This window comes from Phocoena sinus, chromosome 16 (assembly GCF_008692025.1).
Source record: "Phocoena sinus isolate mPhoSin1 chromosome 16, mPhoSin1.pri, whole genome shotgun sequence".
Lineage (NCBI taxonomy): Eukaryota > Metazoa > Chordata > Mammalia > Artiodactyla > Phocoenidae > Phocoena > Phocoena sinus.
Window position 1 is genome coordinate 20,844,606 of NC_045778.1, and position 18,132 is coordinate 20,862,737.

An 18,132-nucleotide genomic window follows, 5' to 3' on the forward strand; every position below is an offset into this window, starting at 1 on the left:
ATCTTTACAGTGTGAAATTTCATCTTTCTATTCCCCATTTCTGCTTTCACTTAAGTTTTTGTAGTCATTATAGAAAGGATACCTAGTATTTTTTAGTTAGTTCCTTGATATGGCTGGATATGCTGTAGTAACCACAGGCTTCATATAAATGTAATGGGTTGAAATTACAAAGGAAGCGAAGCATCCTCTAAGGGTGGCATGTTGACCACCAACCAGAGTCGCCTCAGGAGTCTGATGCAGTTGTCACCCAAACCCTCCAGAGAGCATTCATCAGAGTCATGTTGCAAAATTTAATGTGCATCCATAGGATACCACTATTATGTTCTGTCTGATCCACACATCAAAGTGATAAAAATTACATTTATAACTACAGAAACCTTTAAATATCAACAATAAAATCTACAGTAGTAGCACTCCCATCGTGTGTTTCTCAGTGCTGACATTCATTGGAAGCAGTTCATGTTGCTTAGTTTTATATTTTTCTCACTAACACACAAGGTGAAATTCTGGGCATAAAATTAAATGTTACAAAACATGCGGGTCACATCCAGAAATATCTCTGTCCCCTCAAAGTTCTGCCAGTTACAGGAAATAGGAATCTACTTAAAGTAAGAAGAAGGGAAGAGGTTATTGTAGGGATATAAGCAGCAACGGGCAACAAAACACAGCCAGGTCCTGCACAGAGAAGGAGAAGCAGGGAGTTAAGAGCTAGGATCACACACATGGTCAGTCCAGCCTCTGTCCCCTGCTCACACTCCGTCTTGAGCACCTCCTTGTGTCCTCTTTGCATATCCACTCTACTCTTCTCTCTTGGAAGACTCATCAATTCATATCTGGCCCATGATGGCATGTCTTGTCACGATTTGTGTCAAGTTCCACTGCTAACTAAATCGTGCTCAGCAGCTCAATTCCAAATACCAATCAGCCCAGCCTCGTCAGGTGCAGAGCACTTACATTTGGAGGGAAGAAGAGTCAAATGGATCAAATCAGAACTGTGTGTGAAGGCAGTTCGCAGAGAAGGGAGTCGTGAGAACAGGTAACCCCAAACAATCAATTGCCTCCTTTGCAGGGCCTCCTCTTACCCAGCGACTGTTTGGGGGCTATTAGGTATGTCAGTTAGGATTAGGTTTAGCTTCACGTTGCGGAAAGCCCAAACTAATGGTGAGTTAAACACATGACGGTTTAGTTTTCTCTCAAATAAAGGAATTAGATGGGCAGTCTCAGGCTGTTATGATGGCTCCATAGTCACTAAGAACCCAGTCTTCTGCTCTGCCATCTTTAGCACTGGCTTCTTCTCCAAGTGCCCTCCAAGATGGCTGATGGTGGTCTAGTCATCCTGTCTGTATTTCAAGCAGCAGAAAAGGCAAATTGGTAGAAGTCCAATTACTCTCCTTTAAAGGAGCCTTCTTAGGACTTACCCAAAATCACCTGCTTATATCTCATTGGCCAGAACTTAGTCACATGGTATATTAAGTACAAAGGAAGCTGGGAAGTGTGGTCTTTAGTTGCACATGTTGCCTCCATGAGTAAAATCAAGTTCCTTTACAAAGGGGAGAATTAAGTAGTCAGCCAGCAGTATCTACCACATGAAACTTTCAATGAATATAAAAATTCTTTCTACTAAATTATGTAATGACACCCTCTAATAATCCAGTCCTCAGCAGTATATAATTCTTTAATATTTTTTGTCTTCCTTAAATTTTCACCTAATTGTGTGAATATAGGTTTGTATTAGTAGAGGTATGAATATGCATGTGCATAATCACCCCTCTCTCTCTCTCTCTCACACACACACACACACCCTTTGTGAATCCACATGCCTACAAAGTTTTCTTACTGGTTTTAAGCTTTTAGGTTTTATGTTAAAATACATTGACTCAATAATCTTGAGGATACAATTTTCTGCTTGTTCCTTCAATTTGCCATTCATACAAAAAATAGAATTCTTATAGATCTTAAAACTGCAACAGAGAGGGAAGCTGTCATTTTTCAACACTGTATCATCAAAGCCTAGATAATTCAGACTTTGACATTTTCAGCTTGAATATTAAGCTATTTAGAGAAGTGACTCTTCATCCTGGCCACACTCTAGAATGAAATGTGGAGCTTTTGAAAAATATTTATGCCTTCCATCCCAGTTGAATGAGAATCTCTCCACAGATTATTTTAATGTACAGCCAGGTTGGAAAGTACGGGTGTAAAGTTGGAGAACCTGAGTTACAACCCTTTATCACCCCACCCAGCCCCATACACACACCCCTCCACAGCCAGGAAAAAAATAGAAGAATTAACATTTAAAGTGAGTAAAATGTCAGACTAAAATCAGAATGTACTGGGTAAGCCTATGCTTTGGGGCAAGTGTTTCTTTAGAGCAGTGGTTCTCAGTCCTGGAGGCAGACAAGAATCACCCAGAGCCTTGCTATTCAAAGCACTGGCATCACCTGGGAACTTGATAGAATCACAGATTCTCGTGCTCCACTCAAGACCTACTGAATCAGAAACTCTGGAGGTGCGGCCTGGAAATCTACGTTTTAACAAGCCCTCCAGAGGGTTCTGAGGTTCACTAAAGTTTAAGAACTGACCCACATTTAAAAAGATTATAATAACTATGCCTGGATCCTTTCCCAGGCCAACTGACTCTCTGGCCAGTGGTGCCTAAATCAGTAAGGTTTGTCTTTTGTGCTCTCTGGGTGATCTAATGCACAACCAGCATAGTTACCACTGCCAAAACCACAGCTAAAAGCTGACTGCAGAGACATATTTACCCAGAATTAGTTATCCTAATCAGCAGTGTGCTAGCAAATGTTTTAACTACCGGCAGAGGCGGGGAAGCCCTGATTTGTAGCATTTGCCAGTTTCCTCCCACCATGGCTGATTTCAAGCTACTAAAGAAAAGTCATTAAACTGGGAACTGGGATGAGGTGTATACAACCTGCCCTCCACAGCCATCGAGAGCTGGCTCCAGCACACACTGCCCCAAGTTGTTGTTGCCAAAATTGCTTTCAAAACTATTTGATACAGTAGCCCAAGTTGTTCTGTTGTGTTTGTCATTAAGCCTTGACATTTTATCTCAACCATTTAAAATCCCTAAGAAACGGACTTGAGGACACGGGGAGGGGGAAAGGTAAGCTGGGATGAAGTGAGAGAGTGACATGGACATATATACGCTACCAAACGTAAAATAGCTAGCTAGTGGGAAGCAGCCGCATAGCACAGGGAGATCAGCTTGGTGCTTTGTGACCACCTAGAGGGGTGGGATAGGGAGGGTGGGAGGGAGACGCAAGAGGGAAGAGATATGGGGACATATGTATATGTATAGCTGATTCACTTTGTTATAAAGCAGAAACTAACACACCACTGTAAAGCAATTATACTCCAATAAAGATGTTAATTAAAAAAAAATCCCTAAGAAATTCTTTTGTATTCCAGAAACCACATCAAGAAACATCCTTATAATTCTGAAACTCTAATTTTCTTACAAATCTTGAAACTGATATTTGTAGTGCAGAAACTGAAAAATATAATAGCCACCATTTATTGATCACTTATCTGATTTAGGTGATTTATCTATCAATTCTCACAACAACATGAAGAGATATTACTTACTCCTATCTTACTTATGAAGAAATCAGGGTCAGAAAAATCTAGAAACCTCCCCAAACCACACATATAATCAGTGGCAGAGCCACGATTAGGACCTAAATCTATCTGTCTGCAGAGGGCATATTCTTGAGCATCATGCTTGAGCTAAGTTGTGGCAAAAGAGAAGATATTTTCAGGGAACCCAGGAGAGTTGATAATCTACAGAAAGAAAACTGGGTACAAACCTGTTTCAGAAATCCTCATAGCAACAAGACATGAGCAGCTGAGCTTATAGCAATTTATGATAGGCTGTTATTTTGAATTAGAGAGGTTGCTCAGGGTTTTGTATGCTTTGTAATTAACCTTTCCTTCCTTTATTCTTTCATTGCACTTTGTACCTTCATTATTAAATAGTAAGTTCCATATGTTACCTGTAGATAACCACTGGGTATTTGTATTACATATATGTATAGTAAGATTTTTGAGCCCTGAATAGCTCATACTATCCCAGGCATATTTGTATCTCCTACAGTACCTAGCAAAGTAAACATACAGAAGATTCAATAAAAGTTTGTTGAATACTGGAATTGACACCTTGCCCTTATGTCATGAATAAGCAAATTGAAACAGCTGTTTTAAATCCCTTCTGAAACAAGACAGTTTAATAAAATTTGGGGAAAAAAACCCTGTCAAACAAAAGGAGACATTATTCTCAAATGAGTTCTTCCAGAATCTTAGATAATCAAAACTATTCGATGCTGTATCTCATATATCATTATGTTTAAAGTTTGTGACCCTCTACGATCCAATATACTGCATTAAATGATAAGGGCTAACATGCTGTTTAAAGTCTTACTTAAAATTAAAAGCTGGTTTTTAGTTTTCATTCAATGGGAGCTAAAGGAAAATAAGAATCAATCAATACCAAACGACTTCCTGGCCCCTTTTTTTCATCCTTATCTTTCTAAGATTACTTAGTTTTCATATACTACTTTTTCTACTTCCATAACCACAATAAAACGTTTCTGCAATACCATCAAATTAAAAGTTACTCAGACTACAATACAAACATGTCCTAAAAACCACATGGCATTTTCTTTACGCTACAGTAATCACAGAATGGGACCTGCCAAATATGAGATCCATTAAAAATTTAAAGGTTTTATATTTTCATGCCATTGGGAAAGTTAACACCAGCAGAAACAACGTTATTGTATATATTTTTCTAAGGATAATCTAACAAAGATATTTCTGCTTCTCTTGATTGCCGAATCTTTCATCTATGATGGAATGAAAAGATTTAATTAATTTTAATTATGTTACTTTATTCTCTCAGCTTAAATACTTACTTCTAAAAGGGAGGAAGAAAGTTACTGTGCCAAGTGGCTATACTTCTAAATTCTTAGTTTTCATAGTTGAAAAAAGAGTCGCAGAGTATGTAGCATTTGACAGCAGTCATGAAAGTGGAGATAGGTCTCTACTTTGTGAAGTTACTTTTCCGTATACTGTGTATCAGAAATGTTAATGAAGGCAAGAGAAAAGGTCTTAAACTCCAAGAAATTTTTTTTAAAATTATGACTATATTCAATATCCTGTGATATACCATAATGGAAAAGAATATTTAAAAAAAAGAATGTCTCTGTGTATAACTGAGTCACTGCTGTACAGCAGAGCTGGCACAACACTGTAAACCAACTATACTTCAATTAAAAACAAAATTTTTTTTAAATCAAAATTTGGAGAACTTTCTGCCTCAACTTTATTGCTGCTGGTGTTGACTTTCCCGATGGTATGAAAACATAAAACCTTTCATTTTTAATAGATCTCATGTTCAGCAGATCACCTTCTATGTTCCAAAACATATTTTCAAAGAACATAAAACCACGGTGGGCTTGAAGCACTGTGGTCTCACTTGTGGCTGTTCCTATGGTTGTTTATTCAAGAATAGATTCTCCTAAACAGCAAAGTTTGACAGCCCTGACAACTTTATGCATATATGACTTTTGGACACTTTCGTTTTCCATTTTCTTATTTTAAAAAATTAATTAACTGTTTTGTTAAGAGGAAGTAAATAGACTGTGGGACTTAAGGCAACTCATATAATGCTTCTGTGAGTCAGGTTCCTATAAATGGAGAAAGCGCTTTTTTTTTTCATTAGGCACAAGAAAAGTCTAAGTAACGTTCATAACTACGGTGACCATATAATCCATCGTTCAAACCATGATATTTTTGAGAGCGAAAGAGCACTATTAATAATCATGCCAGGAAAACAGGCATAAAGCAGGACTGTCTAGAATGAATCGAGACATATGGTCACCTTCTCTATAAAGCTTTGTTGTCAGAAGAGGATGAGAAACACCAAGCCACATCCAGCTGCTTTGTTAAAGTTTGCTCTAAAATGAGGCAGAGTGAAGAATATAGCACATTCTCAGGGAACTGAGCCCCCTTTAGTAACTCACATCAGTATGTAGCTCAGTGCCTTCTGTCCTGAAACAGAGATACTATCTGCTCATCTCAGAACTTTGAGCACTTCCAACAAGAGGACCATTTTTCTATTTCTTCTTTCTAATTTATAACATTCTAAAATGGGGCTGCTGTGTTGCCCAACTCCAGGGTCACAACACAAAGAACACAATGTGAATGACGCCTCTTGGAGTTGTGCATCATGGTGGACTTTCCCTTCTTCCTGGCAATCAAACAGATTTAGAAAGAAGGAGAGACAGGGACTTCCTTGGCGGTCCAGTGGTTAAGACTCGCCCTTCCAATGCAGGGGGCACGGGTTTGATCCCTGGCCAGGGAAATAGATCCCACGTGCCCGAATCTGATCGGCTGGTTTCTGGCAACACTGGTTGTGTGTTCTTAATCGGCATCAAACAGTCAACAGCCTGTTTTTACAGACTGAGGCGATGGTGACGGATTTCTCTTCTCTCTCCCCACTCTTGTTTTGCGTGCAGAGATTCCAGCCAGCTACAACAGCTTCACAACCAAGTCTTGCTGGAACAACAGCAGTTGCAAAACCCATCTCCTTCATCTCCTAAGGAGTTTCCTTTCAACATGAGTGTTTCGACCTCCACTGCTGCCCCAGCGGTGACAATGTCCGGCAAGCAGGTGAAGGCCCCTTCATCACAGACATTCAGCTTGGCCCCGCCAAAGCCCTTCTTCCCCTCCACAAGCACGACCGCAGCCACCGTGTCCCCTTCCAGCTCTCCAGTGTTCACCCTGATCAGCACTCCTCAAGCCATGCAGAGGACAGTGAGCAAAGAAAGCCTCTTAGTTCCTCAGCCCTCGGCGCAAACCAAATCTCTGGGAGGGGTTTCGGTCCAAAATGAGCCACCTCCTCCAGGTCCGACAGAGCCAGCACAACTGCCACTCACATTTTCCATCGCCAGCGGAAACCAGTTTCAGCCCCACTGCGTGTCCCCAACTCCTGTCTCTCCCACCAGCCGGATTCAGAACCCAGTGGCTTTCCTCAGCTCCGTCCTGCCTTCTCTCCCTGCCATCCCACCCACCAATGCCATGGGGCTGCCTAGAAGCGCACCATCCGTGTAAGTGTCATTGAGGTTTCTTGATGTAAAAGATGTCATTTAAGTAATGGACCCATATAAGGGCTTCCCTGGTGGCGCAGTGGTTGAGAGTCCGCCTGCGGATGCAGGGGACACGGGTTCGTGCCCGGTCTGGGAGGATCCCACATGCCGCGGAGCAGCTGCGCCTGTGAGCCATGGCCGCTGAGCCTGCGCGTCCGGAGCCTGTGCTCCGCAATGGGAGAGGCCACAACAGTGAGAGGCCCGCGTACCGCAAAAAAAAAAAAAAAAAAAGAATGGACCCATATAAGAGTAGCTTGGTCTGGGACAGGACTTTCATTTAGTGAATTTCTACATAATCCGATCTCTTAGACACAAAATGGATATTGAACACCTTAGGACAAAAGGACATGATTACTTTAAATAATGTTTTTATAATTTAAATACTGAAAACACCTCGATACACAGATTTTCTGGTTAGTGCTCAAGGTTTGCTCGCAAGATGCACTCCGTAAGTGCCTGATGGCTCCTGGCTCTGGTTGCCATGCCAACCACTCTGGTTTCTAGGTCTCTCTACCCTGGCCAGTGCTTTTCATGAGTGATTTAGGTGTGAATTTATTTTACAGGCCATCCCAGGGACTAATGAAGAAACATATAAAGTCTTCCCAACCAGTGAATGATGATTACATTCGTGAAACTAAGAATGCAGTGATTCTAGACTTGGGGAAAAAAATGAATTTCAGTGATGTCAGATCAAACCAGCAGGTAAGATTGTTGGGTTCAGACGGTTTACTGGAATTTCTTTGTAAGGAATGTAAGTTTGCTTAATTCAGTCCTTGGATGCTCAGGTCACCTGACCTTGGTGAAGCTGACACTGCAGTTTTGGAAGGCAAAGCACAGACTGTCCATGGTTCACGTAGGAAACTCGTCCACATGGATCCACAGTTCTTGATTTAGCCCAGTAGTTAATTCAGTTTACTTGTCTACGTGCGTTTACCTAGAATAGTGTATGTTAAGGAGAGAGACTAGATAGTCTGTTTTCCATTCCAACAATCCTCAGCTCAGTATTGGCCAACACTGTCACATCTTTGAGACATTTCAATATCTGAGCCTTGAGATGACCTAGACTTTAAGGAACTCTGGGGTTCCAAGCCATCCTTGATCTGGCTGCTTCAATCTAATGTGCTTGGGGGTTTGCTCACCAGTTCCTCTCCATCTTTACATTAGGTTGAAGCACGTGAAATAGCCATTAGCCAATATCCTGTGTTTCAACCTGTACAACTCCCTGCTTTCTAGTAAGTGTTTACACGGAAGGAGAAAAAGGAAAGTCATCTGTAGGCATCACATAAAAGAAAGACTAAGTATTTTATTGGAGCCATTTATTTTTGCTTTTTGTAAGGTGGTTATTTTTTAAATGCAGATTTACATTTTAATAATCTAACTCTTGGTTTATTTCCCCAGGTGGGAACTGATAAAATCTATTTTAAGTATAACATAAAATTTCAGTGAAAACTATATACCAAATATTGTGGAATTTGTGACATAAGTGACCCCTGGAAACAAGGCTCCAGACTCCCCTGACCATATGCTGTTTTCCTTCATGTTTCTATCTCTTACTTCCAGTGGAGCCACTGATATACAGTATTTTACTATTGTGTTATATGTTGGACAATTTTTACTGAGTGGATTCTCTTGAAAGTAATGCTTAAAATGCTTAAAATAATAATGCTTAAAATGCTTTTTAAAATTGACTTTAAATTATTGACTTGAAGCAGGATATTTAAGCTTGCCATAATTGAGTACACTTTTCAGGTATTATCTCATCAAATTACATATATTTCTGGGAGGCAAACACCAACATAACTATTCTTCTCTTCCATCTTCTAGATAGAGAAACTGAAGCACAGTTGTCAAACTGTCAGTGGTAGAATGAGAACCAGAGCCCTGGTCTCCAGAACACTTTCACATTTTCCCTGAAACTCTGCAGCCTTTTTGCAGTTTTACAACAAATACCTCCAAGCCCCATAAACGTTGCTCTGTCTAGCACAATTTGTTTTCCTATAATACTGTCATCACAGTTGTGCTTGTTAATCCTTCTAAGTGTCATTGAAATCAGAGCTGTGTTCAGCCTATGTCTTTAACAACTCAGACAGGGAGCAATTAGAACCCTGTAAAAATGATACCAGGTCAGCACACAGGCTGTTTGGTTTTACTTTTATGGTTACTCTGTAGGTAGATCCATGTTAATCCATTGCCCCCACTCAGAGGAAAGTAGGGTTTTTCTCTTAATTACCTGAAACGTGAGTACATATAAACATGAACTTCCATGAGTGGAGTGCCATAAACCCAGCAGAAGTCTTTATTAAACCTCCGTCATGAATTATCTTCAGGGCTAACAGCAGGAACTTGGAGTCTCAAAAAGCATCTCAATCCTCTCCATATTTCAGTGAAAACTATATACCAAATATCTGTGACACATCCGTGTTCTTCTGACAGTTATTATTCTGAGTGTTATTATGGTATATTAATTACAGAATTGATCTTACACAGCATTCTAGGCCAGGGATCATGAAAGCCAAGCTGCATAAATGCAATTCAGGAAACTAAGAAGCTGTCTGAGACGGAATGCTTGCATTAGGTTGGTAGATGTTGATTCTGAGAACGTTTTGAGGAAAAAATGATGACCATATTATAATATTGCTTTGTCCATTGCTGCCTTGGGAAATGACAGTGAAAAAGTCATGAAGCACTGTCTAAATGTATTGTGGCCCATTGAGGAAGTTAAGAAGAAAATTTGCTGAGAAAAAGTGGAGAACAATCATAAAGAAACGTGTATTGACAGCCACCTCCACCTGCATTTTGGGGACACAGGGGTCAAAGTGATCTGTTTTCTTACTCCCATATTAGCCTGCACATACGAGGGGGAAGCAAATGATTCCTTCTGAAGAGTACGCATTTGTTTTGTTTTATCTTGCTTTGACCACTTTTAGGTCCAGAAAGCTGGACTCTCTTGCCCTACGTTATTCCTAAGCAGATGAAGAAGAGTAAACGTTCTAAAGCATTTACATGTTATGTTGAGCATGAACGTAAACCAAAGGTCCTTGAACAATTAATATTATTGACTATAAAAAATGTCCTCCCCAGAACTCAAACTTCTAAATTAATGCTTTAGAAATAGGGTTTCTTTGATGTATCTGCCATCTTGTATTTCTCTGCTGTAATACTTCAGCATTTATCCTCAAACTCATTTTATATAACATTTTCAATTAGCAACTAGCATTTGCTGGTTGATTCTCAGGACTTTGTGTGATACAAAGGTGTCATCCTTTCAGATGCTCATATTTATTAAACTGTTTAGCTTTCTAAACCGATAAAGATTTATAGATTTTAGGCTGCATCATTTCTTATTTCGAAGGGTATCATTCACCACCAGTGGATCTTCACCGGACATCACTTGGTTTAGGTTAGCAAGGTGAGTCTGAGAGGTCAGAGGAACCCAGGATCACACAAAGTGTGATGGAACCTTCACAACCAACGATTTTAATGCATACATGACTTAGTATGACGTTCTGCTCCCAGTAAATAGTTGGTGACTGTTAATGTCTAAAGCACACACACACATATTTAATGTCTTATTTCAACTTTCCTCCTTGAACTCATTTCTCTGGAAACTTTCCCATCTCTTTATTCTGCTCCTCCCCCCCCCCTCCATTTTTTAAATGAAGGCTTCATTAAAACTGCCTGTGGTTCCCAGATACTACCCTATATGACAGAGGGGGGAAAAAATAAGTACCTAATTCTAGCTCTGCCTTTTTTTCCTCTAATCTCCTTCTTCTCTAAACTGCTTAGTCATTTCTTCTATTTAAATCTTACCTCTTTCATCTCTGACCATGAATTCTTTATGAAAATTCTCTCTTGAGGGCAAACAGTCTTGCGATCTGTTCCTTTTCTAATGAGAATTCAACGTAGTCATTGGCCTTATGTCGCTCACTGTGGGCACTGTAGGACCCTGGGTGCTGGAATAGTGAAGTGTCCCCATGTCACCTGCTGTGGGCCCACCCAGGATGCACCAGTCACAAGCTCCCTGGGAGCGGGATTGGCAGGGGGTGGGACGGGGTCTTGTTCATTGCTGCACCCCTGCTGTATCTGGCCCAGAGTAGGTGCTCAGGGAATATCTGCTGAATTAACTCACAACTTTGGGATTTACATTAATTTCAGATAGGATAACCAAACTTTTGACCAAAGGGAAAGTTTTGGATTTGTTGCATCTGTATGGAAAATATCTCACTTAACTATAGAGATTCTGATTATACCTAATTATAGACACTATCTACTATGATAACAATCTATTTTAATCAACTGACTAAAAAGATGAAAGCCTTTTGAAAAAAACACACTGAAATTAAGCAAAACTCTGGTGTTAACTGAACATTTAAGTATAAAATAAATCTGTGAACCATTTAGTAATTATTTATTCTTAAAGACAAAATCTGGATTTAAAGTATTTTTTTGCAACCTCCTTGAAGGTAGAGTGTGTGTTTTATAGAATGCCGTGTCCCCAGTGCCTACTATAGTATTCTAAGAATTTGGCAGCAGGGACGGGGGTAAGCCATGAAGCCTGGTTATTTCTATTGAAGGAAGCATGTAGTATTGGATAAATCATAAAAGAAGACATCCTCTGTGTAGGTTAACCTCCAAGTTAGTCTAGGAATCTCTTACCTGCTGTCCATACTGTGGCTCACCCAGGAACAAAAGGAGAATACTTTCTCTAACACATAAAACTTCTTTTAGTGAACACTGTACCCAGAGTTGGTTGGGAACCCTTTGGGCAGGCTCTTCCAGCTGGTTTGATCCTATCTGATTATTTGCCCCTGAAGCCCAGACTCAGACCTAGAGTAGAGGAAGCCCGCAGCACGCTCAGGGCAGTGAGTGCCAGATCATGGCCCACGTTTTGGAAATTTGGAACCTTGGCAATGCCGTATCTGATTGGGTTGTGTCATTACATTGTGGTTCTTAGCAGGAGGAAGGCACTCTCCACCACTCTGACAATCTGAAGAAAACTTCTGCAGATGTGTCCCAGAAACCAAATGCCTCAAGTTGTCAAACTATCAGCCTTAAGAGGATTATCTTTAGAGAAAAAAAAAAAAAAGAATTATATTTTCAAGTGGCATACTCTTCTGATGTAATTTTTTTAGCTTTTCATTTTCTTTCGTAGAGCAACTGAAATTCTATGCAATTCATTTTCACTGAAGGTCTTTAACATAAGCCTGGAAAGGATGGGCCATATGTCTTTGACTTGCTTGCCATACAGACCAGATTTACACAGAAAAATATTCTCTCCTTTGAGCACAGACATCACCTACAAGCAGCTGACGCAGAAACTCCTACTTTTACTCACAAAGGGGACAAGGCAAGGGAAAATGGAGAACACAGCCCAAATCCAGTTCTGGAAACTCAAAGTGCACAGCCGCTGACAGTGGATCAGTAGTACAACCTTTGTGCAGAACAGTGCAGAAAGCACATTCAAATTTAACTTAAACACACTGCTTGTTTGCAAATGTCCTTACAAAATCTGAATCCCATCAGTCACAACTTGGCATGACAACCTTGATTTATGTATAAGAGGATTAGTTATCCTTGGAATAACCAACTCTTAGTTGCAAAGCACTACAAAAAAAAAAAAAAAAAAAAGAATTCCTGCTCTGGGGATGGTGTGCATCTTTGTAAACATCTCAGTTGTAAAGATTCACTGCTTTAGAAACAGGTCACATACCCCTTGCCACACAGTTACATGGGTTTCCTTGTTCCTGAGGTTCAACTTCCCAAATATTTTATGAAATCTTTCATGGAAGCTCCTTGACCTACAGTACTCTTATTTTGTTGTGCATCTGTAACTTATACATTATACCATATAACTGGTACCTTCAACAACTGTATCTTAAAAGCAATTTTATTTTTTTCTCCCTTTATCCCTTTAAATTTATCTAGTGGGGCTAATCCTTCCCCTGGCAATCTCAAATGTGAGGTAATCTCAAAACCATTTTGACCGATTTTAGTTCATATAAGGTTCTACATTTACTTTGTTGCAAAATACAACCTTGATCGAGTAATACAAAATGACCAGTCCTTGTGGTAACAAACACCCCAATCTTTATTCAAAAATAAGATCCCACACACAAACACCCCCATTCACACCTCACACCGCACACCCCAGGGATCTCTACAAATGGGAAATCTAAAGCCAGGAAGGAAGTATGGCCAGCTTCTCTCTTTTTCACTCCCTCCTCCCCTGCTTCACTAACTGCTGTTCCCAACTCCTTCCTTTCCCAGCCACAGAGGGACAAAAGCTGACTCCACACTGGCTCTGTCTCATATGTGGCCCATATGTGTATGACAGGAACCATCACAAGTCCTCTGACCTGACACAGTGCAGGAGTGTGGGCCACTGAAAGCAACCTTCAGCTTGCTCACCAACAAAAACCCTCCTTGCTCCTCACTCTACATTTCTTAGGCAGGAGTCAGATACCAATCCACTGGAGGAACACAATAAACACTACAAATGGGTCTATTTAATCTCTCTCAACAAACTGGAGGTGAAAGGCAGGTACTCTGGGGGTAGAGGTGGAGGTGGAGGTGGGACACTCACAGACATTAATAGCTCTTTCCAAAGTCTTCTCACTGGATTTTCTCCCTCCTGACTCTTTCGTATCTCTGATGAAGATGACGAATATCAATCATCTAACCTGTCCTTAAGCACCTGCTTTGAAATTTCTGGAGGATACTTTGTCTCCCAACTCACTTCTTTTTTGATATCTAACTCATCTTGGTGCCTCAGTAGAATACAACTGTATCCTCAGTACATAGTTACAAATGGTGTATTTTAGATAACTCATTGAGTGTTCTGTTTTCATCACCTCCCAACCTGTAGTACTGGTAGAATAGTAAATATGTAACCAATATGTGTACATTTATAGAAAAACAAAACCTGCATATTTTCATCATATTGCTTCCATAATTCCTTTGGTTAAATCAATTCAAACATTTATAAATTCCATAAAATCAGGTCCCAACTTGGTAAAATCAAGTTCCTAAAAATAGCTGTTTGGAATACATGGAGACAATGTGGTATTTGTATTCTCAGGCAAGTGCTCAAAAGCCTTAGGTATCACCCATTTGTTCCTCAAGTATAGATATAATCATAACTTACCACAATGTACAGTAATACTTGTTTGGAAAAATTAGATCATACTTTCAATATAGAATTTCAGGAATTCATTTCTCCCCACCCCCTCATAATAACTCTGACAATGTAATTAGCCAGGAACTTACCAGCCCTCCCCCATCATGCAGTAGGAGAAGTTGCAGAGAAGGTTCTTTAGCTTGGAGCAAGGACTCCACTAAAATAGTGGCTAGAGGCAGTATGGAATGGATTGGGAATTTGGGGACTTAAATGAAACAAGATGAGAAGCCATAAGAAGCTAAGACCCCTTGCCACCCTCACAAAAAGCCTGGGTTATCCTGAACTTCAGGATCTGTGTGTGAGGTTTGCAAACTATATGAATTATGCTTTTGACTATTATTTTTAAAATAATAAAGCTATTTAGCACCTACCTCACATAGTAAGAGAATAAAATGACTCATTGGTTTTACTCCTAAGCATCCAAAAAATAAACAAATTTATTAAAAGGAAAAATAATACCCATTTAGGAGCATGAATGCAATTCAACAAGGAAGAAAAATATATTCCTTATAGGATTTTAAATTGTCAAGACTAGGAAACATTTCAAATTTGTGGGATTAGTTAATGTATTTATGGAAAATATACTTGCTGTATAGTATTAGGTTGAATAACTTGAAATTGCTGATATTTTTACCTCTTTTAACCCTCAGAAATGGCAATTTCATATAGTTCAAACTAATAGGTAGACAGATGGAAGCTTTAAGTATTAACTTTAAAAAAAAACAACAACCCAAAATGTAGAAAATAGTTTTAATACTTTTAAACTAAATTGGGTTTCCAATTAGAAGTGAACAATCTTTTACTTTAATTAGTTTGTTTAACTGATTAAAAATTAATACGCTTCACTGGAGATTAATCATTTTTCTACCCTGAAAGAGCTGTAGATGTATTTTGTTTACCCAGTCTGAGATGAGGCTGAGAGGGAAGATTTAAAATTGGTTCTAAGAAATTAAAACCAAGAAACATTTGGTGTCTGTGTTTCCTAAGTTCCAATTCTGCACAAATTCAGGCGATGATATGTATAAGACAATAGCTAGAGGACACGAATGATGTGATTTAATAGCTTGAGAACATATCTCATGAGTCCTGAACTCAATTACTCTGCCTATGACTAGGGGGCAGATCAGCCATGTGCTCCCAAATTCCACTTCAGGGGCATCCTAGAACCATCTCCATGGGGCCTACCTAAATCATAAAATTATGGTTAACTAGAGTCACAAGTTTAACCAAAGGGCTCACCCTCACCCCAAGCACATGGCTCCAGATTCCTCAAAGATACAGTAGTGTTGGAACAAGTGATGGCTCCCATGTCATTCATGTATTCTTTCATTCTTCAGATACTCATGGAGCACCTGCCATGTAGCAGGCACTCACTATTCCATATATGGTTGATATAGTGGGATGCAAGACAGACAAGAGCTCTGTTTTTCTGATGCTAACATTCTAAGGCTTAGATATATACAATCATTCAATCAATATAAAAACAAGAAAAACACTAGATAGCAGTCCATGCTCTGTAGAGAATTAGAATTGGGAGTTACTTTAGATGAAGTGGCCTGGGAAAGTTGCTTTAGGGAGGTGACATTTAAGCTTGATAGAATAGGGCAGGATAGGGAATCAGAGGAATCCAGGATAAGTCCTAGATTTAGGTTAACTTGGTGCACTCAAAGTGTGGTCTTAGACCTGTGCCAGTCTGCAAGCTGTCATCTCTCCACCTTGAGATAAGTATGGAAATTGAAGGTAACCATTAAGAAGTTTCTAGAGCATTTGACAGAGAAATTTTATGTCTACTGAATATAATAATTCTGCATGCTTTTTCTGTTTTATTTTTCTAGTAATTCATTTTTATCTTATTTTTCTAGTAATTCATTTTTATTTTATTTTACAAGAGTACAGGTTGAAAAAATCTATTTTTAAAATCTGGTTTTCACCATAGGTAATGTGAGAAACACCAGCTTAACCACTTAACCAAATGGATGAAGAGTGGTGCCAGTTCCAAAGATGGGGAAGAGCAGGGTAGGAGTATCTTCCCTGGGGGACAGAAATCAAGTGCATGTTGTTTGGACCATGCTAAGCTGGTCCATGGGTGCACCCATGAGGCACCCAAGCCATGACAGAGAGTATACTGGTGGGTATATGACTCTCATGATGTAGAGTAGATCATTGGGTATATGAGTTCTGGAGAGAGACCAGGCTGAGACACATGGATTTGGAGTCATCAGCATACAGAAGGTATCTGAAGCTGTGAGACTGGATGAGATAACCTAGAGCAGAGGAGGAAGAGCTAGTAAAGGAGACTGATAAGGACCAGCTAGGGGAAGAGAAGGAAAACCGGTAGGGTGTCATGGAAACCAACAGAAAAAAAACGTTTCAAAAAGGATAAAGTAGCCATCTGTGTCTAATGCTATTGAGAGGTCAGGTAAGGTAAGAACAGATAAGTGACAACTTATCTGTGGATCTGGCAAATGTGAAGACCCTGACAGCAGCAATCTCAGTGGAACTGTAGGAACACAAGTCTAATTGGAGTATGCCAGTGAGAGAACAGGCGACAAGGAAATGAGGCTGTAACAATAGAAAATTATTTCAAATAGCTTCTCGTGAGGGCAGCAGAGACACAGTGTAGGCAGACATGGGGTCAAGGGAGATTTATTCAAGACGAGTTTTCCTCAAGTATGCAGATAGAAATGTCTAGTACAGACAGGAAGCTGGTGATGCAGGCATGTATCAGAATGCAGTTCAGAATAATTTTGCCAAAATACCACAAAGGCAGCTCTACATATTGAAATGGACACTATTAGTAGCTACAAAAATTATATTCCATCTTCATTCCATTCCCTACAATATTCTACCGGGGCTCCATGCTGAAGGTGAGGAATCAGGGTTCACTAGAACAGTTTGGGATTGTAGTAGAAACACAAATCTCCTTCAGTGCTCCATGATGAGGAACTGGAAATGGAACATGCCTGGTTTACTGAGGTTCCACAATGTAAATCTAACATTCGAATCTTAAAAAGTTTCGTCCTCACATTATACTGATGAACACATTCTTCCTCACCCACAGAAATTGAAATTAAAACATGTTTGCCATTTTGACAGGAGTACAAAATTTCAAGCTTTGAGCAGAGGCTGATGAATGAAATAGAGTTTCGCTTGGAACGCACCCCTGTTGATGAATCAGATGATGAAATCCAACATGATGAGATCCCCACGGGCAAGTGTATCGCTCCCATCTTTGACAAAAGACTCAAGCACTTCCGGGTCACCGAAGGCTCTCCAGTGACATTCACCTGCAAAATTGTTGGGATACCTGTCCCAAAGGTAGGGGAAGATGACCAGCCAGTTGGCCAACCAACAGTGCAAAACTATAGACAGTGCCTTCAAGAAAGTCTTACCAGACTCTAGTGCAGTATCTACAGAGGAAATGAAAATCAATACCAGAAAATTAACAAAGCCCAGGTAATCTGACTAAAAAGATACAATCAGGAATAGAATCATTAAATAGCCTGGCAAAAACAAAATCAGATAACTTATGGGTAAGTTAAAATTTTTATAAAAGTTGAAAATAAATTTCTTAGTCATGATCCTCTGTTTTGGGCTATTGATTCTCTCAACCATCAAACTCACCAAACTGATACTTTTCTTTCTATTTAACATCTGCTGAATATCTACAGCCTGCCTGTTGTACAAAGTGAGGTATATTTGTATTATTACTGTTAGGTTGGTAAATGCAGAAAATGTCACATCGTTATCACTGGCTGCTGAAAAATCTTATGAGTCACCAGACTTTCT

General features: G+C 39.7%; 1 protein-coding gene across 4 annotated transcripts in view; it reads left to right on the forward strand.

The window, feature by feature from the left end:
• Positions 1 to 18,132, forward strand: part of MYPN (myopalladin) — a 79,846-nt gene that overhangs the window by 46,996 nt on the left and 14,718 nt on the right. For all 4 annotated transcript variants that reach the window (XM_032608387.1, XM_032608384.1, XM_032608386.1 and 1 more), the window contains 3 exons: positions 6,537 to 7,127; positions 7,730 to 7,868; positions 17,440 to 17,661. In XM_032608387.1, the coding sequence (XP_032464278.1) occupies positions 6,537 to 7,127; positions 7,730 to 7,868; positions 17,440 to 17,661 (952 nt within the window). The remainder of the gene's footprint in view (positions 1 to 6,536; positions 7,128 to 7,729; positions 7,869 to 17,439; positions 17,662 to 18,132) is intronic.